This window comes from Podarcis melisellensis, assembly GCF_964234715.1.
Source record: "Podarcis melisellensis genome assembly, chromosome: 4".
Classification (NCBI taxonomy): domain Eukaryota; kingdom Metazoa; phylum Chordata; class Lepidosauria; order Squamata; family Lacertidae; genus Podarcis; species Podarcis melisellensis.
The window spans coordinates 31,164,353-31,188,843 of record NC_138531.1 but is presented as its reverse complement, the minus strand read 5'-3'; the positions used below and the strand labels follow the sequence as shown (position 1 = coordinate 31,188,843).

Here is a 24,491-nt window from a genome sequence, read left to right as displayed (position 1 = left end):
GGGCTGATGGGAGTTGTAGTGCAAAACATCTGAAATGTAGTAGTAGTAGTAGTAATAATAATAATAATTTATTATTTATACACCGCCCATCTGGCTGGGCCTCCCCAGCCACTCTGGGTGGCTTCCAAAAAATAATAATATTAAAACACTGCAATACATCAAACATTAAAAGCTTCCCCAAACAGGGCTGCATTCAGATGTCTTCTAAAAGTCTGGTAGTTGTTGTTCTCTTTGACATCTGGTGGGAGGGTGTTCCACAGGGAGGGTGCCACTACCGAGAAGGCCCTCTGCCTGGTTCCCTGTAACTTGGCTTCTCGCAGTGAGGGAACCGCCAGAAGGCCCTCGGTGCTGGACCTCAGTGTCCGGGTAGAACGATGGGGGTGGAGACGCTCCTTCAGATATACTGGACCGAGGCCGTTTAGGGCTTTAAAGGTCAGCACCAACACTTTGAATTGTGCTCGGAAACGTACTGGGAGCCAATGTAGGTCTTTCAAGACCGGTGTTATATGGTCTCGGTGGCAGTACATTGGATACTCCTTACATAGGTGGTTTTAGATGTCTGATCAGCTGATCCGACATTCACTAGTTGTGTACCTATTAAAATAAGAGGTGGGCACTGAAAATCTCCTGCTCTATAGTAAAGCAAGTTGGAGCTGTTACTCAGACAGTGAAGAATGCAACAGTTGAGGTTAGAGGGTTTTTAAAGGAAGATTATTGAGAAACCACTTGCTTATCTATTTAAATATTACGCGTTTTTTGAAGACGCCATAAACTGGCTACATCTTGAACTTGCTCCTTTGTGCAGAGTTCTGTAGAAAGTGATTTCTGATCCACTGCAGCTCATCCTTAATTTTCTGTTTGTCCTTCTTCAACATGTGGGAGAAAACTAATTTCCCAAAGGAAACGACATTGTTCTAGCCTCATAAAGCAGTGAAGTTTTTATTCACAATACCAGACTCCATTTCCTCCCTCACTGTCAAAGGTCCTTGAATGTCTTGTTTCAGGCTAGGTTTAAAGCAGCACAGAAAGCAATAGCGGGCTTAAATTAATCTATTAATCAAGCAATTCATTAATTGCTGATTGAAAATTTAGATTTTAATTGGATTTTAATCAGACTTGACACCTGTGAAAAGGGTGTTGACTGCTGATGGCATTAAAGTAAACAATTCACACATCTTTCGATCAGGCAACATATTTAAGATTATTTTCGATACAATAAATACTGTGTTTGTGTTAATTAGGTGAGGGAAATTATCTTGATTAAATATGCTCCCATATAATATGCACTAAATCAGTAATGTTTATCTTAAACATATAAACATGATTTGAAAGAAAAACAATTAACTGACTAAAGAATTTAATTAAAAATGTAAGTGCCCTGAAGACTTCATAATCTAAAGACCATTGCCTATGTTATTATCCCAGGCATTTCCCCTCTAAACTATGTGTTCGGCATGTTTCCTAAGACAGACTATTCAACGTACCACTTTAAGACATGTAATAAAGACTGATGCTTTTCAGTAAGGTCCTAGCCATGCCTACTCAGAAGTAAACCCCCCTGAGGTCAGTGGGGCTTGCTGCATGATAGCTAGAGGATTGCAGCCTCAACAACATGCCTGTGTCATTCACATTAAAAAGGGGAGGGGTGTCTTGTTTCTGCATCTAAAGATGAACACGAGAGGAGAGCTTCACTGTACTACTTCTGCCTCCCTTTTCCCAGCATGTACACAGCCATCCCAGGCACTTTTCCTGAGGGCCCCTTTTGATTCCCACCACACCACTTTATATGTGACTACATGGACGTAACCAAGGGGGGCAGGTTAGATCCACAAATATTATTGAAAAGCATTGAAAGTACTCAATTATCTGACATTCTGCCCTGACACACACACCCCCAAAGCAGAAGCCTGCCCCCCGCAATGTCCTATTCATGGGATATTTTTACCCGTGACTTTGATTTCCCAAGGAAAGCTCAACAACTTTGGCTGCCCCCCCCAACAAAAATCTTGGCTATGCCCATGTGTGAACAGAGAAGACATGGGAGTCAGGTCACAATACTCTGAGTTTGACCAAGAGAGCAGATACAAAATCACATGGAAACTCATTTGCCTCTTCAGATTACAACCCAGAATCGTTCATGCTCATCCTCAACATGCTACTGTCAATGTAGATTGATTCTAGATTCTGCTGTTCGCAAGGGTGGGTGTGGTTACTTGATATGCATTTGAAAATTCTCCCCTTTATTAAGTTATTCCATACCCTCCAACATCTCTCTGATGAAATTAGGGACACCCTACCATACGGTCCAACATAGGGATGTCCTAAGGAAAAGTGGGACATTCCAACATCTCTCTGATGAAATTAGGGACACCCTACCATACGGTCCAACATAGGGATGTCCTAAGGAAAAGTGGGACATTCCAACATCTCTCTGATGAAATTAGGGACACCCTACCATACGGTCCAACATAGGGATGTCCTAAGGAAAAGTGGGACATTCCAACATCTCTCTGATGAAATTAGGGACACCCTACCATACGGTCCAACATAGGGATGTCCTAAGGAAAAGTGGGACATTCCAACATAGGGATGTCCTAAGGAAAAGTGGGACATTCCATCAGAAACTGGGATGGCTTTTGTAAATCCAGGACTGTCCTTATAAAATAGGGACACTTGGAGGGTCTGTTACCCACACCTTTTCCTCCTTGCACATGCCACAGGTGAATGAAGAAGGAAGCGGAGATTGTGGTCTTGGTATGTACACAGCCACAATGTCATTGGCCAGGTGTCCACACACATGCACATTCCCAACACTGCCTGCAACTCTTTTCATGTTTTCAAATGGATACTCTGTTGGGCTAATGCACAATCAACCTGCAATGCTGTTTTTTATTTTCAGAATGAAAATGGTTGCTCAAAAACCAGTTTCACGGGCAAAAAATATGCAATGCATCCAGACTGTGCGTAGTCAGTCTCCGTTGATTCTAGAATAAAATGTTGTGTATGCACAACCTCAGTTTCTTGTGTGCGCTAACAATACTGGTTACTCACATGGTTCTTATTTTGGTTCATTTCCCTTTTAAGAACAAGAAAGAAAAGCATACCTTCTTTCCTTTCTTTGACTGGGGCCTGGAGGAGATATGGCAGCTGTGGCTTTTCGTCAAAGGTCAGCACAGAGCACAGCTAACAAAGTGTCAATAAAATACATTCTGACAGCAGTAGTCTCTGTCTGCCAATGCTAAATTAAGAGCTGTCCAACAAATTGGAAACCTTCACAAAACCAAATCAGGAATGTCCTCAATTGCACCATGGTTTCATTTCTGAAAAGAAATTTAGAGATCCTTAGGCAGCAGGCTCTGCCTTACTATCAATTAAGACGGAAGCATTTATTTGACTGTTTCATAAAACAAGGGAATATATGACTACGAAATAATTAAAGGAATTTGGTGCGTTGTGAATCATGAGTCTGTCATTTAGTAATCAGCTTGTATGGAATCTCCTACAGCCAGACATTTATATTACATAGATTTCCTAGTGTCTGTTTGCTGTGAACACAAGACTAAGGACTTGACCTAATGCATTTGTAAGCAAGCAAGCAATTGCATTCTCTTTCTCAGACACTACATGATAATCAGGAAATATATAAGAGACGCATCTTTCTTTCAAGCTTTTGCTGTTAATTCTGGGTATGTAACTGATTGTTCTAAGTCATTCAGCTATTTAATATGAAAGGTTTACATTGTGTATCCTTCAAGATTAAATCAGAATTAGCTTTTAAACTTGAACCACCTTCTATTAGCTCTAATATATAAAGAAAGTCAGCTACTGTAATACAAAATTCTGGAGCTATAGATGTTCTGTGCCTCTCGGTGCTGAAAATTACCTGCAGTTCCTTCTAGGCTACGTACAATGGCCAGCCAGTGGAGCAGCAAAGGAAGAACGGTTTAGATCAAAATGCTTTCTTAGGAATATATCTTGCTTACAGAAATATTTGTGCATACAGAATATTGTTTTTGCTCTGTGCTTCCATACTTGAGTCACATGCACTGAACATTATATTTGGTAATGAAAATGTAGAGACAGTTGAAGGAATTGTTTTGATTATTTGATGTTATTATTTAATTTCTATACAGCTTAATATATTAAAAATAGATCTGAGCAGTGTACAAAAAAACCTGAAGCAACAACACATAGCTTAAACAAAACATTACAAAAATACGCAGTTGTGTATAAAAATGTTACATTAATACAATTTTACTAATATATATTAGTACTGTAAATTCATATATTAATCCATTCATCAGTGGAAGACAGAAGTGCCTGGCGTGCTCTGACCATGGGGTCACGAAGAGTCGGACACGACTAAACGACTAAACAACAAGTCCATTCATTTTCCTTCTGTCACACCCTCACTCTTAGTCTCTGGGTTTCTCACCAAGCAGGGTCCAAACTCTCAGCTCACTCACAAAAGTCTCACAACAAGAAGAGTTCCTGAAAACAGTGGACATCACTCTAGCCTAGACTTGTTTTTTATGGCCCAAAGTGGCTGGTGATGTCCTAGACTAGGGTGATGTCCTCAGGCTGCCCACAACAATGTCCCATTCAGTTGCTCTCTCCACACCCAGTTCCCAGTACAGCAGGCTTGATGAGTTTCCCAGGGGGTCCAGAGGATGGGAAAAGTTCCCTCCTCCACTCACAGCTCTTTCTTCGCCCTCTGTCCTCTAATTCTCCTCCATGGGAAAGCCCATAGACATCTTTGGCCAACACCACTACAATGGATGCTCCTGAACTGTATATAAATGCATGGAGCTGGACTTGTACGCCAAGTGTGTCTTGGATCCTAGCAGAGTTGACTTCACAATGAACGGTGCTATTTTTCAGGTTGTTTCTGGCTGAGAAAAAATATATTTCTAGGTTCACTGTGCTAGGAGGTGTTAGGTAGGGTGCACTTGTTTTCATGCAACAAAATGTACAATTGCCATGTGCCCTTAATTCTAAATCATCGTTGTCCTGTGTATGGCTCTTATTCACGCACTTCCATTGAAAATATAGGGGGTGCTTATGTCAGACCACATAAGATTACCCATATGGTTATTTATTTGCAAAACTTCAAACTTTTACCAAAACCAGAAGTTAATGTGTTAACCCTCAACAAATAAAAATTGAGGGAATTCCCTGTCACTTTTTATCTATGATATAATACAGCTTTCTATATGAAGGGCATTCTCATATTAAATTCTAAAGGGTTTTTTTATATAAAAAAAATCAGTGTCAGCAGGTGGAAAATATGCAGCAGCTATTGCTTAGGTAATAAGCTAAGAATGACCAAGTTAATCAAATCTATACACATATGTGGCTATTTTTGTTTTTATCGCTCTGTTAAAATGATTAACTGTAGCTGCAGTCCTAAACACACTTACCTGGGAGTGAACTCCATTAACTCAATAGGACTTAATTCTGAGTAGACATGGTTAGGATTGAACTGCGACTTACCAAATCAATTATGTACTTTAAATAGATTTTTAAAAAATAGTGTGAAATGTGTATATATTTGAGCTATAAATTGAAATTTGACTAATTTATTTGTGGCTTGGGATAAATTATATATTTTTTAGTTTATACAGCATGTTTAAAAAGGTTTGTCTATGGAATACATTCTGCCATTGTGACTAAGCACTTGGGGAAGTGGTTTGAACAGCAAAAATAAACGTAAAAAATAAAGTTTGAAATTCATTGCAAAAACTTCAGTAGGGAGTCTGCATTGCCCTTTCAATAATAACAAATAACAAATATTTGTGCGTTACAGAAACAAAGTGGGGAAAGGAAGACATCTGTAAGATGCAAAGTCTCGTGGAAATATCTAGGATGGAAGTAAATAATTAATAGCCTCAAGGAAGCATGCTAGACATTGCTTTTCCTGCTTTATAGTCATTAACAGCATTAAAACAACATCTTTCATTTCACTGGCAAATATGATGTCCATTACTAATATGAAAGAATTTTTCACTTGTGTTTGATTGAAAAAAAAGTGCTTTTAATATTTTAATATTACCGTCAGCCAGAAAAAGCAGCTTCCTGTAGCCAGGAAAGATGAGCAACAGGAGTTGGTAAAAGCTTCCAAAGCCATTTTTATTTTTTTGAAATCTATGGCAGCTTCAGCCTGTCCTTCAATGAAGTTCTCTTCCAAAGCCGATAATTAAATTGATTCACTTTTAACAACCTGATCCCATGCATATTTACTCAGAAATAAGAACCTGTATATTCAACAGGGTTTTCTACCACAAAAAAATGTACGTTAAGTCTAATAAAAGTGAGCAATTCTTGTTATATTTCCAACTCACTTGAACTGTGTTCATTTTAACCTTCTATCACTGGCGATGGTGGGTGGTACCCATTAGGAGTGGGGGCACAAAAGGCAGGGAAGGCAATAGTAGGTGAAGCTGAATCTAATGATAGGAGGAACCACAACCAATAACAGGCAGGGCCAAATAATTTTGTCTTGTCCTCCCCCCTACTGACTTATTCAAAGGCAACACTGAGACTAAGAATGAGAAAGGTGATAGGCATTGCCCTTCTTGGGACTGGTTGTAAGAAGGCTGGCTAAGATTGGTGGGGCCACTGATCACTTGTGTTGCATCTGCCATTATAAATCTCTTACAGCAGATTTGCACATTGAGCAAGGTCTATTCTACATTTGGACTAATGATATTCCCACCTATGCACACAAATACTCACTAGTTATTAGCACTCCCAACTTTGTTACACTTGATTTTAGCCAACTTTGCACATGTGGGAAGAGTCTGACATATAGATCACAAACATTATTTTTCAAACATGCATATATGGTGGTACAGACACTTTCTTGAAAGTCAGGTTCAGATCCATGCTCGGCCATGAAGCTCCCCTGATGTGCAAGTTTCCTCGAAGCAGGGAACTTTTTTTGCACAAGAGGAACATTTTAAGTATGATTTACGCTGCAGAATTATATCACATCATTGTGCATAAAATCTAAAGCAGCTTTAAGGGAGTGCTGAGAAGATCTAAACATGAGGTTCCTATGTTGCAATCAAAGTGCTTGAACATCAAAACAAAAATGTGAAAAACAAGACCCTGAGAGAGAGATTTAGCATGGTGCATTCATTATTCCAAACCACACAACAATATGGTCCTTATCGCTGAAAGCGTTTTTTACTGATACAGGGCCATGTTTGCATATAATACGAAACCACAATTTAGTACTACACACACACAAGCAAAAAGAAGACTGAATGAAGTGCCGGTCGGACTTGCATGCATCCTCAACCCTCTCCTTTGGAGGAGTACTTTGCCATAGTTTGTTTGATTTCCCATAATTCCTGCTTTGTCCTTAGGAACAAACCAGAGACAGTGGTTTGAACCAAACTCTAGTTAGTTTCAAAGCAAGCAAAATTCAAACCACAGGTTGTGAAGATGCCTTGTTTGACTCAGCATAGTTTGTTTTGAACCACAGCCCCTAGTTTGTTTGAAAGAACAAGACAGGAATCATGGGAAATGAAATTAACCTTGCTGGGGTCCTCCTTTCAGTTACATGGAAGTGAGCACACCCCTCTGCTTGTGCACACAGCACTAAACTACGGTTTAGCATTACTACATATGAATGCAGCCTATTAATAAAGTGGCCTGGTTCACATGCCACAGTAATCAAAGCCATGCCTTACTAGAACAGCACAAATGTGTGGGCTTCTGGAGAGAATCCTGCTCACAGTCACATTGTTCTTCCTTTTTTACTACCACTCCATGCTGAGCTGAGCCAATTTTTGGCTTAGCCTATCTTCCAAATCTGGGCTTATAATTAAGCTCTCTCCTCACTAATGATGAGCTTTAGCCTAGGATAAACCTTGGCTTGCTGTAATGTGCAACCCAGACAGTTGGCCCCACTGTGATATCCTTCTGTCATGCAAAAGACTAACATAGGTTTGCTTAAGCTGCAGATGGTAAACACCAATTGGATGTGCATTCCAGGAAAAAAAGCCTCATGCAGATAACATCCTAACTGTTATTACAAGCAGGAGAGATTACAGCAAAGAGTGAAGCAATTTAAGAAAATTTTAATGTTTGCTTTCATACGCTCCGAAGTTTTACTTACTGCAGAAGATTATCTCAAGAGGTTTCTAACATCCATTAGATAGAAGCCGTACTCAGAAAGAAATACATGCTGCCCAATTCTTTCCCATATTTTCTCGAAACACAGCTTCTACCAAGTTCAGTGGAGCTTGCTCACTAGTAAGGATTGTTCTAATATTAAGTTGAACATTACAATTTCCAGTGTGCGGGGAAACCAGCCACACTGCTCTAAAACTGCCTCTGGTTCATTCCAGGTGTTTGGCGCTCATGCAGGAGGCTCCTCACATAGGAGTTGGCAGGATGGAGGGGTGCTGCTGCAATGCCACATTCCTGACAGTAGTACTTACAAAAGGCTGGTGCTGTGCAGGAGCACAGGCAATAGTACCAGATTTGCTGGGCTAGTGCTCCCATACAGACCCAACCATGCTGCCACCCTGCCTGCCGTGCCCCTGTACTGTTCCAATAAGTGGCAGCGGGGCTGCTGTCAGGAGGGCAGTGGTATGCAAGAATCCTACCATGCTGGCTGCTCCTTTCCTCATGCAGGCAAGTTCCCACGTGACAATGTAGGCCTCAAAAATGCCAGCCTGTACCTTTCCCCATTTAATCTTTAAGTTCACCCTTTTAGAAGAAAATCCACTAAGTTTTTAAAAAAACAAAACATGTTGCCAATGACCCATTTTCAACATCCAAAGAAGCTATTTAGAGTATTAAGCCCTCATCTGGAAGCACCAGCAGCCTTATTCAAGAGGGAATCTTCAGAAAGCAAGGCTTCTATTACATTTCGGTCTAGAACCTCAAACCAATTTTGTCTGGAATTTCAATCTGATTTGCAACAACTCTCTAAAGCGCTTGCACAACTGTAGTAAAGTGTACTTAAGATGCAACCAAATAGTAAAAGCGCTTTTTCAACCAAGATATTAGTTGTGTGTCAATGGAGAATGTGGTGAATTGACTGTAAACAAACTGTACATTATACACTTTAAAAAATGCATACAGGAAATGCATAGAGTACATTTTATTGCTGTAACAATTACTTAGCGTTAACTACATCATTACCCAACAGTGAACTATGAGTATAGATTTTCCTCAATGGAAAGGCATCTAAAATCATTATAATACAGCTGGGAATACAACGTTCATCTTACGCATTGTGCAGAACTGGAAAACACAGCCATTTCAGCATCAATTCATTTTTACGTAATACTCTGCAACTGGCAACCTATCAGGGAAATAACATGCCATCTATGGGAGTTCTCTAGCTATGAGATCAGCAACATTTTGAACATCAAGCAATACGGTGCATGTTATGGACACGTTCAATAATACTGATGTATGCTGCATAAAAAGATATCCATGTAGTTGATCCCTGTGTGGCGTGTACTAACACCGAAAATTCTCCAGTTGCCATTAGTTTCCCTCATCACATTTTAACTACCCGGTACCTACTGTTAACGAGGCCAGAAATAATTCTAATGACTGAGGAGGCCATCCTACAGTCACCCACCTGGAACTCAATGGGGGTTTGAACTCAATGGGGTTTACTTCTAAGTAGACATGGATCTATGGACCGCAATAAAGCTGTGCGCGCGAGTAGACGTACAGTATATAGAATCGCACCGTATTCCATAAACGCATGACTACAAAGCACTATAAAAGGTTGCTATTTGGACAGCTTTCCTTTTTAAGTGAAGCAGTCACCTAATGCTCTAAGCTCTTCTGTCATTAGCTTAAGTACCCAATCATCATAAATATATTCCGAAGCACAATAAGGCTTGCTCTTGCCACACAGAAAATTAAGACATTAAGAGCGTTGTCCTTTGCCACAAAATGACTTTCGCCTAAGTGTGTATTTTCCCATCTTATATTTGGGGATGGACAGCAACTGTGCTTAAAAAACAACAAAAGTCTGTCAAAGCCATTGAGCCTAAAATTAGATCCATGTCGTTTATCTTAGTGAGGGAGCACATCCTGGGAGGCAGGAATCCTGTAAATTTCAATAACAAGAGATTGCTCACCATAACGGATTGGGAGGGAAGGACAGTGTTGCATGTATGCACTTCCTGCAATCACAAACAAGCCTGTGCTTCTCCATGCAGACTGCCCTGTGGCGAAACTGCAAAGTTATAAACATCTGTGCTTTCAGGCTGGGGTGGGGAACTTGTGACTTATGGGCACATGTCGTCTCAGCCTAATTTCATGTGGCGTATAGGCATGGGGTGGTACAGAGAGAGAAAGAGAAGAATGAGACATGGATAGCAGAGAGAAAAGGGCTCTACTAGTGCACTCCATGATGAACTGCAGACCCAAAATTTACTTTTCCTGTAAAGTCAATGGCCTTTCATAGTAAAAAGGTTCTCCGCTCCTACTATATCGAGATTCCACTGGGCGACATCTGGTTTTCAACACTGTAATATATCACCAGCTAAACATCGCGGTAGATGGACGTATCGCGATAACTGAAATAAGGATGGCGCTACATAGAGGCATTGGCTGGCTTCATGGTTTTTCCTACATCGTGATTTCTGCAGAGAAAGCGTGCACAAACACACACATCATGATTCGCAATATATTGCCTGGTCAAAAAATTTCAAACTGATATCACGATATGGACTTCAAACCAGTTTTGGACGATATAATGCCCAGCCCTACTGGACAATATCCACTGACAGTACTATTACTATCATGTCACTATTCTGATGTATGCAGTCTTGAAACCATTGATCAAGGTACCTGTTTTGTGATAAAATGCTATTTATATAATATCAGCAATTAAGCCAAGCCCAACTGTGCGGTGCTGATATTGCCAAGGTTGCATATTCGATCCCCAAATGAGATAGTTGCCTATGGATTAGGGAGATAATCCTTGAGGTCCCTTCCAACTCTATGATTCTAATAAAAGGGTAAATCACACCTGCCTATGTGTGTGTGTGTGTGTGTGTGTGTGTGTGTGTGTGTGTGTGTGACAATTTTAGAATTGAGTGTGGAATATAAATTATCTTTAGGCCTTGCCACAACAAACCAAGTAGCTCACACCATACACCTCTGTATTGCATCTATGTTGACTGTTTTTGTGGTAAAAGCTAAAATAAAGTGCTCAGTTCAAAATAGGGCGATTCAGTGACGTGACCTATAACTTGATGAGTGATCATGAAACTAATAGATTTTCTGTGATATATGAAAGAGTACAATAGGCACAAGGCATGAAAAATCAGTGACATTAGATGAAATGCAAAGGGACTCTAATTTTGAATACACTTGCAGACCAATCATGAGCAATAGCCTATTAAGTGTCACCATTGGGTTGCTTAGGCAGATACATGATATTCACATAAGGCAACCAGCATCATTTTAAATCCTTAAGAACCATCAAACAATTTGAATTACTGACAGATAATACCCAAGACTACTTAGCAAATTATGTTTAGATACTTTCTGAGTTCAACTAGCCTCCTGACTAGTTTTGTTATGTTACTTTCAATATTAAATACAGTCTGCAAAGAACACAATTTCCACTGTAAAGGAAATTAACAGTACAGTCCTATATGCATGTCTACTTAAAAATAAGTCCCAATGAGTTCAATGGGACTTATTCCCAGTTAAGTGGATATAGAATTGCAGCCTCAATTTTTCTTCTCCCCTCACCTTTCTGACCACAGAAAGCAATACAACCTGAATATTATCATCCCTTCCTCTTCTTGTTGAGTAAAAAACCCCCTCTAAATTTTACAGTCTATAAGGATCTGAGAGTTTTAAAACAGAAAACAATCTAGGAGTAATCATTATAGCTTAGCAGTAAGTCAAGAATGGGTATTTCTCAATGAAAAACACACATAATATTAGCCACAGTATTTCCATCAGGAAAGCTATAATGACTAACTTTTGCAGGCTAGTAACATATTGTGTATTAAATTTGCTGTTTAAAATTCCAAGGAGTTCAATGGGGTTTTCTTCTGAAATAAATGCTTTAGTTCTATATAACTGGTGTTGGGTTACAGCCATTGTCTGGGTTTAAAAGATCCAACATTAAACAAGCATGCATGACATGATCACAATATCATTTTTTTAAAACGGAAAATTCACTATCAGGCTTGTTTGCCCAGATCATTTTGATATATGTTCTATGGGAAGAAACGCTTCACCAAATAATACATACATTCTATATCAACAGAAAGTAGATCACGTGTACCATTAAGGAAATGAATTACTGCATATTTATTTTGTTATTGCATTTCTATCCTATCTTTCCTCCAAGGAGTTCAAGGTGGCATGTGGTTTTCCCACTCTCCATATTACCCTCACAACAACCTTGTGAATTAAGTTTAGGCTAAAAGTTGGTTGACTGGCCCAAGGTCACCCTGTAAGCTTTATAGCCAAGTGGGGATTTGAACCCTGGCCTCCAAGGCTACTCGACAACTCTTAAACATACCAGTACAACAAGAGATAAGACTACAAAGGTTTCCCTTCTTCCAGAAAGTCAGTCTCATCATCATCCAGCCACCATCATACAAATTCCTACACTCCACGAAGCGTAAGAGTAGCACCAGAACAGCATCCTTTGAAAGGAAGGACAAGCAGGGAAGGAATAGAACTCTCCTGTAGCAAGCAATGGGTGACTTAAGATACACACGACCAAAAATTTAAACTAACACACATTGTGGCTGTGAGCACACTCCCTTTTACTCTACATCCAGTTCATTCCCCACCACTGGTTTGAGAAGTGGTGTCCACGACGTTAGCTGCAATCCATATCTGTCCTGTGTTTTGATGCGTCTTCCCGAAAACCAGCTTTGATCTGAACTGAGAAAAAAAGAACCAACTAGCTGTAATGTGCACACAAACCTGTGTGCCTTAACAAAACCCAGAACGTAGATACAACATAGTACAACCATTTCCATTCATTTCAACTCGTGCATGTACTTAACTGTCTTTTGAAGCACATATAAAAAAGATTAAACTGTAAAGGCCGTATACAACAGAAAACCCAGCACAGTCTGAAGTGGCACTTGATAGTGGCACAAAGTAGTACCACACACACCATCTTCACGGCTGACACGAGTACTCTCATACTAATAATGCAGATTGAAAAATTAGGGAGCCATAATCCATATGCTAGATGGCATCAGCTGCCAACTACTGGACCTATTCCGGACTTTGGACCGCAAGCGCTTTGGAAGGTGGCGAAGAGGAAGAAGCGCTTTCTACCTGGAGTCATTAACGATATTTCTAGAAATGCTTTCTGGCAGCTGCCAAATGCTTCTTGGAAATGCAGTAATTTCTACAGGAATGGGCACGAGGAACAGTCCAGGGTGAAAGGGCAGGTAGGGCTGAAGAAAGAAAGAACATGGGGGCAATGAATGGACTGAGAGGCGGCAGTTGGGATGGTGGAAGGCAGAGCCAAACTGAGGTGAGGAAATAGGTGGAAGCGGGAAAGCAGAGGGGTGCAGTGAGCAAAACAATCACATTAAAGGAGGCGAGGGAAGGAGGAGGCAAGTAGAGCTGTGGTTTAGAAGATGCAGGGCAGGGGAGAGCAGAACTGAAATGCAAAATGTAAAAATGAAAGGAGAGGATAGTGATAGGAGCTGCAGGCTGTAGAGACAAGAGACGACATGAGGCACAGACCCAAGTGAGTTCTGAAGGATGGAAAGGGCGCGCATTGGGGGGGGGGTGTTCCCTGCAAGAAGGAAAGCCAAGCGGAAATTATTGGAGAGGGTAAGAATGGAATACTCTTTTATTATGATGATCAATATTTGCCTCCAGGTGTGGCCCTTCGTCATGAAAGGAGAGTCCCTGCCTCCTGCTCTCCCCTCAAACTCTGGGGCAGAAGTGAGATGGAGGACCTACCCTCACCCAGCCACCCCTCAGCAACACCGATTTCCACACATATACAGACGCGCGCACACCCAAGTTTAAAACGGCATCCTCACCAGAGGGAGTCCAGGTCCCATTCCTGCAGGAGAGCCAGGTCGAAGCTGTCCATGGTGAGGTCGGAGGAAGGATATGTCATCGCTGCTCAGCTGCAACCGCGCAGCGCCCAAGGTGCATCTTAGCAGCGCCGCGGGTGGGCGAGGGGCGAGGAGGAGGAGAGACGGAGAGGGGGGGCCCTTCCGTGCGCCCCTCCCTCTTCCCTGAGAGAGGAGGAGGGAGGAGGAGACGCAGCGGCTGCAAACCGTCTCCCCGCCTCGCTCTCAGGGCAGCGCCACCGCTGGCCCGCGCAAGCGGCTGCTCGCTCCTCTGGAGCGCCTTTCCCCTCAGCCGCCTCTCTCTGGCCGCTTCCTTCCTTCCCCTGCGCGCGCTCTTCTCGCCCTCTCGCTCTCCAGCGCGCGGGGATGTGTGCAGCGTGTGACTCGCTCAAGCTGGCGCCCTCGTTGGGAACGCTGCAGCAGCAGCAGCCCTCAGCGGCTAGCTCCTCGCTGGAGGAGCCATGTGGTTTAAAAAAAAACAACGCACATACAAAACAAAAAAAACACAAGAGAAGCCCGGTTTCTGCTTCTCTCTCTCTCTCTCTGTCCCCGCTTTGTTTCCTTTCCGCGCTTCAACCCTCGCGGTTTTCTTTTCTCGCTCGCTTTTTCTTTAACTGCAACGGAAATCCGCTGCGCGTCGGTGTGCTCAGAACCAGAGGTGATAGCAAAACAATGCCACAAATGCTCAGGAGAAATCAGCACCGCTTACTTGAAGCTCCCTCACTTTTCTGTCAGAATAATAATGTAAATATGCCCATATCCCCTCCCCCGCCGCCCCACAGGCACCTACTCCTTTCTCGTGGGGATAAGGCAGAAGTCTCAGACAGGGGCCATTTGGTTCCTTCAGCAAGGAGAAAGGCTTGTGGGGTTTTTTTATTTTGTTTCTGAGGTGAGGGAAAGCACCAGTCAGGAGTAATTGCGTCTACTTCCAGGCGTCTCTCCCTGTCCAAATATTTCCAGATTTCTGCACATCCCACTTCCATAAAAATGAATCTCCTGCCTAACAATTTTCCCTTTTCTAAAATAAATGAGCAATAATAGGCTTTGGAAAGCTAAGGAGACTATAGATGCCTGACGCATCATACACAGACAAAAAGGGATTTAATATTCAGCTCAGCCATTCAGAACCCACCTTTCCCAAGTGCCATAGTCCCATAGCAACCAATCATGTAATAATGCAATACATTCCTCAAATCAGCATTTTAGGAATGGTCACGTGTGTAAACCCAGTTGAGTCAGAAAGTACACAGCCGGTACAAATTAAAATAGCCCTGAGTGTGATCAGGTGAAGCAATTTGGGATGGAGAACCTGTGGCCCTCCAGGTGTTGTTGGTGTCCTATTCCCATCAGCCCTGGTTGCAATGGTCAAGAGATTATGGGATTTGTAACCCAACAATGTCCAGAGGGGTCGCAACCCCAACTCCAAATCTATGCTTTACAGCAAACTGTTTCCCACTATGCAGATGGTTATCACAACTGACGAAGGAGCCGTGAAAATAGTGGATATATCAAACCAACCCCCCGGTGGTACCTAATGCTATTTTTCTAGAAAAAGAGGTGCCAGGACTCACCATGAATGCCTCCCTTGTTCTCTTATAATGGCAATGGTGTCCACCTGAGAGGGGCCTGAACTGAATTCCGGTGACTTCTGGCTTTAAAAAAAAAAGGCCTGGTTGTAGCATTCACCTTGAAACCCTTACAAAATAAAACTGCAAAGCTAACAAGCTATCTTACCTCCAAGGGCCACAGCTGGACGTCATTCAAGTTCATACCTTGACTCCCTTGCACCCTTGGCAAAGAGCTGTATCAGTGCCTCCAAAGCCAGGAGACCATGGAACAGAAACTCAAAAAGTCTGCTTTTCCTCGACTTCCATGCTCCGCCAGTGATTTCCTCCACAGCCATCGGGATCAGGTCCACTCTGCTCCACCACTTGCTGTCTGATGTGTGGACAAGTGGGTGGGCTCCGGGCAACTCTGAGCTGGACTGAAGGGGCATGGTTTTTTTTGCGTCCCCCTTGGCCTGTGCCCTTAGCAGGGGTTTCACCTAACCGACCCCTAGGTTGTACACCCCTGCCTCCAGCAAAAGGAAATGCAAAACCTCCGCCTCTTAATTATCTCGCTTAGGTGTCGATTTTGCTTTTATGCAGATTTACAAAAGCAGCCGCAAGTGAGTTCAGTGATACTATGTGCCATTGCAGCATTAAGGATTAACATCTTTGCGGTGCTTCACTTGTGAAAGAATCTCTAAAGTCGTCATCTTGACTGATCATAACAGAAGGATTAACACTTACATTTGATATGCAGCATTTCCATCTACCTTAGTGTGAGCCTGCATGTTACTATTCAGTGCCGCTAACAAGCATAAACGCAACTTAATTTATCAAGCACATTTCACAGCGCACACTTTAAACTAGATACTCTCTCTGACTGTCATGTTATATATCACAATGGATATATGGATATATATATCCGGTAATGAGTAAAATGAATGTGTGTATGCCTTCTCTATTAGCTTTAACCTGTCATATGCTTGAGGGTCCTTTTAGGCAACAGGGTCTGCACAACCTTATTTTATTAGTCTCCTGTGCATTCTACACAATAATAATTTCTACAGTCTCTCTCTCTCTCATTCCTTCCAGAAGTATAAAGGTCTTCTAGAGGCCAGAGGGGGTTACACTGAGAGAATCAGCCAACATCAGAGTTCAACCCAAAGGGCAAAGGTACACAAGTCAACACACATCCCTATTTTATGGTGATGTATGATCAGAGTCTGGCAAGCAGCCCCTACTGATGTATGCAAACGTCAACCCTGGCGAGTGCAATGGGCTAAAGCACAGGAGGGGGAAAGGCAATTTGGGAGAGAGCATTAGCAGTGTGGCCAACCCAGCCCTGTTCCCCCTCTTCCAATAAATGTGTAAAGGCACTTTTATAAAACAACAGTGGACCCAGATAATTCATGTAAGGACCTTGAAAGATACTCCTGCAACAAAAAAGACAAAGAAAGAAACAAAGCTCGTTTATCTAACCAAACTCAGATTATTTAACCAAACTGATATCCTGGATAAGATCTTAAACACCTGAGGGAATACTACCTGGGGGGAAAGGCCTATAAGGGTATGTTCGCATTAGAAGAAGAAGAAGAGTTTGGATTTGATATCCCGCATTTCACTCCCCTTCAGGAATCTCAAAGCGGCTAACATTCTCCTTTCCCTTCCTGCCCCACAACAAACACTCTGTGAGGTGAGTGGGGCTGAGAGACTTCAAAGAAGTGTGACTAGCCCAAGGTCACCCAGCAGCTGCATGTGGAGGAGCGGAGACGCGAACCCGGTTCCCCAGATTATGAGTCTACCGCTCTTAACCACTACACCACACTGGCTCACTGAGTGGGTTGAAACTCAGCAAGATCAGCCCTCCTCATTCACTGCCCCATTTGCACAGTGCTGTTCACATCAGAGAGTGGGGCAGGAATGTCTTCAAGGAACACACACAGCCTTTTTGGCGTCCCGGCAACCTCCACAGCCACCCTGTGATTACATGCTCATTTGCACCTGTGCAATGGCTGTTGGGATGTGTTTACATTACCAATTACTGCACATCTAGTTTCCTAATTGGATTGAAGCTTGTTTGAGACAAAACACATCAGGTAGCAGCATTTGTCACAAAGCCACAGGATCAGTATGGATTGTGGCTGACTTTGGGTGAACACAGTTTCGAAAGCTAGCAGTGAAAATGCACCGAATGCAGGGAAAGTGGCAATGTGAACACGCCCTTAGGCTCCAGATGGAGCCATTTCTTTGTATTTCTTGGCAGGTTAAATACCTATCAGGGTACAGATGGGGAATTTCTGCCTGTCCCCAAACCTCACTTTGCTACCCCTCTTTTCACCCATTTCTCACCTTCTCATCCATCACTAAAGCTACTGCAACAGGTTTTGACCTTACTACAACATTGGCCCTACCCTCAGTCCTTTCCTTTTCTCCAATAGATATAGGTGACTACCATTTGCTTCTATGGCATATGCTCAAGGACATAACTGGAATGTGAGGAAGGAAACACATCTTATCAGGGAGTGTGTGTGTATGTGTGTTAAGCTTCTTCCCAACCCTACTGATACCGTTGTCTGTAGTAAGAAGATGTTTTGCTCCCTTCCAACTTTGACCCACATTGAAGACCATTACTTTTGTTCCATAGAACTAAACAGGAAACTCTGAGAACCAATACCCTGTCTGCAGAACACTGTCCTGGGTTGTTTCTTCACCACACTATAGTGTGATGGAATTTAATGTAGATTGAATTTAATGTAGATTCCATTCCATGGAAAATCTAGTTGCTGCTGGTGGTGGTGTTTAAGAAAGAAACTGTTGCTAATGACCCATTTATGATATTCTCAGTAGTCGCGCCTACGCTGTGGAACACCCTCCCATCAGATGTCAAGGAGATAAATAACTATACAACCCTTAGAAGACATCTAAAGGCAACCCTGTAAAGGGAAGTTTTTAAAATGTTTAATGGTTTATTATATTTTCATATATGTTGGAAGTCGTCCAGAGTAGCTGGGTCAACCCAGTCAGATGGGCAGGGTACAAATAATAAAGTTGTTGTTGTTGTTGTCTAAATAACCCATTTGTGATAATAGCCCCCCTGTTTAGAAGCAATCCTTTCTCTCTTTCACTCTCAATCTCTAGGCTCAACAACCACTAGCTTTATGTACCACTTGGAAGTTAGTTCAAAGGCTCTTTTCAGGTAGATATATATATACATATTTAAAGAAATTCATTTTATTTTAATTTACAGTATGGGAAAAGCACTGCACATTTTTGCATGGCCCTATTTTGCTTCCATACTGATGGGCACTCAGACACCTGTGTTCACGATTACACAGGATAATAGTTAATGTTGAGTTTCAAACCCAAAGAGAGAACTCAAGGGATTAAGTATTCATTAGTGTAGTAAAGCAAACTAGCCCCAGAAGTGCAGTTTGTTACACAAAGAAGTGTGGAGACCCTTTGAAAGCCACCAAGGTATTAGTTACATTTAACATTTGTAAAGTGTTATGCTGCTCTTTGTGTGTGCCATGTTTGTACAGTCAGGTTAAGCGATTCACACCTTAAGCATATGCAAAGGGTTCTTTTGAATGAGGTAAAAGGTATTTGAAATTCATGAATATACACCAAGGCAAAATGGAATTAGATAAACTTTACCTAGAGCAGAAAGACAGATAAATTCATTTAAGTAGGATGTAAATTATGAGTCCAACTCAACTTTTGTTATGATAACTTGTCCATGGGAGACAATAGGTGCTTCTGTCTAAGCCTAAGGTAGCACATTTGCACTGCTCTGTCCATATAATTAACAGTGCTGCTGGATTTTTTCACTTCTGGATGACCATGTAAAACAACACATTCAGTGTAGTTAATTTCCTCCTCCGCCAATTAAAATTACTATGCTGGAGTTACACAAGTTAATTGCCACAGGTGCTATTTCACTGGATGTAATTAAGGGATTTGGTCACGGAGATGCATGTTCCATTGAGATTGCTTTGCTAGTTCTCCATTCCTAAGGAAATAAGTATCCCAGCATGCCCTACAATTGTCAAATAAACTGCTTCTGGGGTTGTATCTGGGCACATTGTTTTTCTGCAGCTGAGCAGCAACATGGGACTACATCCTAAGTTGTAACCTAGCACAATTACTAGCAAAAATAAGACTAGACTTTCAGTATTTTAATGTGTATTAAAGATGCATTGTTTTATTTTTTTTTCCTGTTTGTTAGTATTCTGGGCTTTGCCTGGAATTAAAAGCATGCAATTTAATTTAATGTACATATATCTGCTTATTTTGCATGATTTGCTCTGCTTCCAAAATTAAGGTTCAGAATTTAGATATTCCAACCATTCAAAATTCAGCTCTGCTAGCTCAGCTTTGGTTGTTATATGGCAAATAGGGAATAAAGAAGAGTATGGAAGATGGCCAAATGAGTCATGAAGGCTGAACATGATCGTGGGAGGAGTTATTAAATGTAAACTCCACCCACAAGCCTGTAGAAGTTCTTTCCAGTTCAAGATTGGTGTCTTAACCTGCAATACATTACCCATGCGAGGTTGCGGGTCCCCCTTACAACCCTAAAGATTAGAAACTTGATTCCCCACCCTGAAAGCTAAAGATTTTAGCATGCCAAATTCTGTGCCAGATACCATGTTTGATGCTTGGGGAATGTAACACTTTAACTATATACAGTATACAGAATATATATAAACCTCTAGATACCCCTTTATTACTCTACAAAACAGAGCCAGTTCTGTGATCTCTTATGTCAACATTTAATAATCTTCTCATGATTTTGTAACTGTATAACTCACTACACCTCCACCCAAACTAGAACTTCATTCTCCATTTTATACCTGAACTGGAAGATCAGAGCTTAGCCGATGGGCTTTCATAGCTCAATTCACCTTCTTCCTGAACCTGTCCTAAGGGGATCACTGCCAATCCTTTGACCTTGGTACTCTCATGGGTTTAATGGGCGGTACCTCGGGTTACATACGCTTCAGGTTACAGACTCCACTAACCCAGAAATAGTACCTCGGATTAAGAACTTTGCTTCAGGATGAGAACAGAAATCGTGCTCCGGCGGCATGGCGGCAGCAGGAGGCCCCATTAGCTAAAGTGGTGCTTCAGGTTAAGAACAGTTTCAGGTTAAGAACGGACCTCCAGAACGAATTAAGTACTTAACCCAAGGTACCACTGTACTGGAAAGGCTCTGGATCTAAAGCCTTCTGGTTCCCTCATCACTGGCCCCAACAAAGGAGACGAACTATAGAAACGCTGGAGCGCAGTTATTTTTCCTCTCACTGAAACTGATGGGAGGGCACATAAAGCTTGTATGGGGTGGATGTGGGGAGAAACCTGGCAGGACTCAGGAGGTGGCAGTTCCTCCACCACAGACTCCCCTCCCAGCCTGACCTCCATAGGATTGCTTAGTTAACATGCTTTCTTTTTAAAAGAAGAGTAGATCAATGTTACCACCACTGACTCTGGGGCAACGGATTACAGCATTTTGAACTAATCCTGTTGCTAGATAAATGGGGATTGACTCCCTAAGATAGTATTCAGAAGAACTATTTGTCTGATAATTATGAGTTTTTGTTGAGATCAAGAATCTAGGTATGTAGTTCCTTGGCCGCTTTTGCGGGCCCATTTATATATTCTGCTGCTATTGCGAGTGCTTTAAGGGACCTTGATACAGCAGGACATAAATCAATAGTCTGCTTGCTTTCAGAATACAGGAATACCCTTGCTTTAGAGAAGAATACAGGAAATAGTTCTATATCTTCCTTACTTTTAAAAAGTGGATTTTGCTTTTGTGTCTTCCTTCCTGTACTGATGAACAGCTGTTGTTGACAGTTATTGACCAACAATAGGAGGGCAATGTGCTTCTGATCATCTATGTTATCAACAATAGCTGTCCATCAGTATATGAATGTATGCAGTGCGATCCTATGGATGTTTACTCAGAAGCAAACTCTATGGTTTACAACAATGTGTTTAAGTTTGCAGCTTCAATGGGGCTTACTTCTGTGTAGATATGTAAAGGATTGCACTGCATGACTTTAAAATAAGATGAATCACATTCAATCTATAGGGATTATGGTAAAAAGATGGAAATTCTAGCCATCTATTAGCTTTCACTTGTGACTCAAAATATATCCTACCGTCTTTGTTCTGGTTTCAATGCAATTATCCTTTTTTTAATTGTGATATTTACCTTAATTTTTAAAGAGGCAAGAGGTGGATATGTTGGAGGCGGAGAGGTAAGAAATTAATTAGGATTGTTTTAAATCTAAGATTAAAACAGTGTGCCTGCATATAGATTTGCTTCAATGAGCTGGGTCTACTGATGTGTTAAACATGACTGTACAAATTAGGGAAGGCAATAGATATGCCTGGGGAATAGTGGATGCCATTCTTTTATATGCCTTCTTCCACCTATGGATAAGTCATGTTTCATTCTTTTTGTTGAGATGTGTGACCTCAAATTGGTTTAATATGTCATTTGGCTAAAACTGGAAGGCACTAGCAAAACTTCATTTCAAGGGCTTGATCTAAGTTGCCACTTGTGATCTACATGATTACAGGGTTGGTAGAGAGTTGTTGAGCTTTTGGGGGGCAAAGGTTTTTGACCAATTTCCACTCGGACACTGCTTCCAACTGCAGTATTCCGGATATATCTGGGAAATTCCAGACGTATGGCAACCCTACCTTGTTGCAACTTGGAAAGTACCATTGCCCTAGTATGATGTGCTGTATGTGAGCCATATGTCATCACCTCCAAAGCAATGCACCCCAGTTCCAAAATGAATGTGGGCTTTTTGCAGAAGCAGGTTAATAACATCTGCTTTGCAGAAGCACTGCATATGTGTTTGTCCTGCATTCCAATGCAAATAATTCTCTTATATAGTAACCAACACAGCATATTATTATTATTATTATTATTATTATTATTATTATTACTACTACTACTACTACTACTACTACTACTACTACTATTATTCACTGAATTTATATACCACCCTATACCCAGAGGTCTCAGGGCGTTACAAATAGCCCATTTTAATATGCTATCTGTGGCTAGCACCAACATGCTTTCTTGACCCCTATCAAATATCTTGCAAATGGTTGCATTGTCATGGAAATGGCAGGCGCCAGATGCGTACTGTGATCTGCAATCAGAGATATATTGGTTATAAGAGCAAAATTACTGTTTCTGTTGCATTTCAGCTCCTCTCTTTGAAGTTTATGGTTTTTAAAGAAAACGCCCGCAAATGAAGGCCTAATAAGATTCTGAAATGCAACAACTTACTGGGATATTATACAGCAGTTTTAGAACATCAGAGAAACTGGCATAAATAACTACACGGTGAAAAGCTCTTCAGCAGACAATGACAGAGATGATGACAGAGTGGCAAAGGAATACGTTTTCAATTCACGAGAGTTAACGGCGCTGCACTGCATTTTCTAAACAAAGGTTGCTGAACATTTCGTGAAGTACCCACTTAATATTCAATCGCAAGATTACAGATGCGATAAAGACAACTGATAAAATTCACAGCAGGACGTTCTACATGATGCAACATTTCCAGTAACATTTCCAGTTCACTGTTTTTCAGTACTGTACCTAATCTCCATATAAAATTAGTTCATCTTTCTTGTTTGATTTCAGAGTTTAATTATGCTGTTCACCTCTTTAGAAACTAATTGAGCTAGGGGTTTCATCATCAAAGTATAGCTTATCTTTTAAGATGTTGGACTAATCATGGTTGTCACCCCATTTGCAAGCAGCCTTCGTTTCCTTTAGTCTCCAATGGCTCGCTTGCTCTCTCTTGCTCTTGATCATCTTTCTTTCTCTCTTACTGAGTCAGTCCATTGGGCAATCTAGCTCATAATTGTCTACACCGACTGGCAGCAGTTCTCAAGGTTTTCAGAAGGCATGTATCCAGGTATTGAACCAAGGAGCTTCTGTATGCAAAACAGACACTTTTCCATACTATTCTAGAAGGTTCCCCAACATTCCAGAACAGAAGGATGGAAGGGGAAGAGGAATTTGGTGGAAAAACATGAAGTTTTGCAGGCCGAGTTTATTTCCCACTTCTAGCTGGCTTCAATTTTGGGGTTCACTACTCCCTGAAAGTTTAGGCACAACACATATACCCCAAGCACTCTCTCTCACACACACACACATATCATAGTATGTGTGAAGAAATTAAATGTAAACCTATCAAACTGTGGTGTTCAGTAAACAGTTGTTTGTTTAAATGCACAAACTAGTGGATGATTCAATTGTTATGTACATCTGAATTCCTTTATTTAAACTCGGGATTCCCATCAGTGAACCAGTTTAACTGTATTTTATGGTCATTAAAATATGAGAAGAGAAAGCCATTAATATATTCACCTTTCCTTTAAAATTTGGTGATGATTAGTTTACCTCTTCATCCTTATAATTACAGCGATGCCGGGTTCCTACATATCCTGCAGTTTTCAAATGTTTCTTTATATATATCCAGATTATTTCCAGATGGTTTTCCCGAGCATTGTTAGAAGTTAAAAATGCAGCAGGCTGTGACTATCTTAATTGAGGCCTTTACCCCCTGGATGCTTCCTGTAGCGGGGACAAAGTGCATATCGTGAGGAGATGTTCCTGAGGAGGTTCTATAAATCTGCCACCATACTTGGTATGTTTTTGTGTGTTCTCCCCCTAACCCAGCAATGACCCTTACAAAACACACACCATGCTAAGATTATTTATGCTCCTGGCAGGAATAATCTGCATTAGATGGCTGCGTATGAGCTGGGTAGAATTCATGCAGAAATATGAAAGCTGGTTTTGCAACACTTCTGTGTGTTTATTTTGGAGACAATGGCTGACCAA

At 41.4% G+C, this 24,491-nt stretch overlaps 1 protein-coding gene across 4 annotated transcripts in view; it reads right to left on the bottom strand.

Annotated features, from left to right (window-relative positions):
• The window catches only part of AFF3 (ALF transcription elongation factor 3), a 229,923-nt gene extending 205,703 nt beyond the window's left edge, over positions 1–24,220 (bottom strand). The window contains exon 1 of one of the 4 annotated variants that reach the window (XM_081907762.1): positions 24,015–24,220. Coding sequence is in view for 3 of the 4 variants with exons in the window: in XM_081907761.1 (XP_081763887.1) it covers positions 14,028–14,107 (80 nt within the window). In the remaining variant the exon portion in view is untranslated. Of the gene's footprint in view, positions 1–14,027; positions 14,730–24,014 lie in introns of those variants that run through there. The other 3 variants (XM_081907761.1, XM_081907760.1, XM_081907759.1) reach the window with 3 other exon arrangements.
• Between the last annotated feature and the right edge of the window lie 271 nt (positions 24,221–24,491).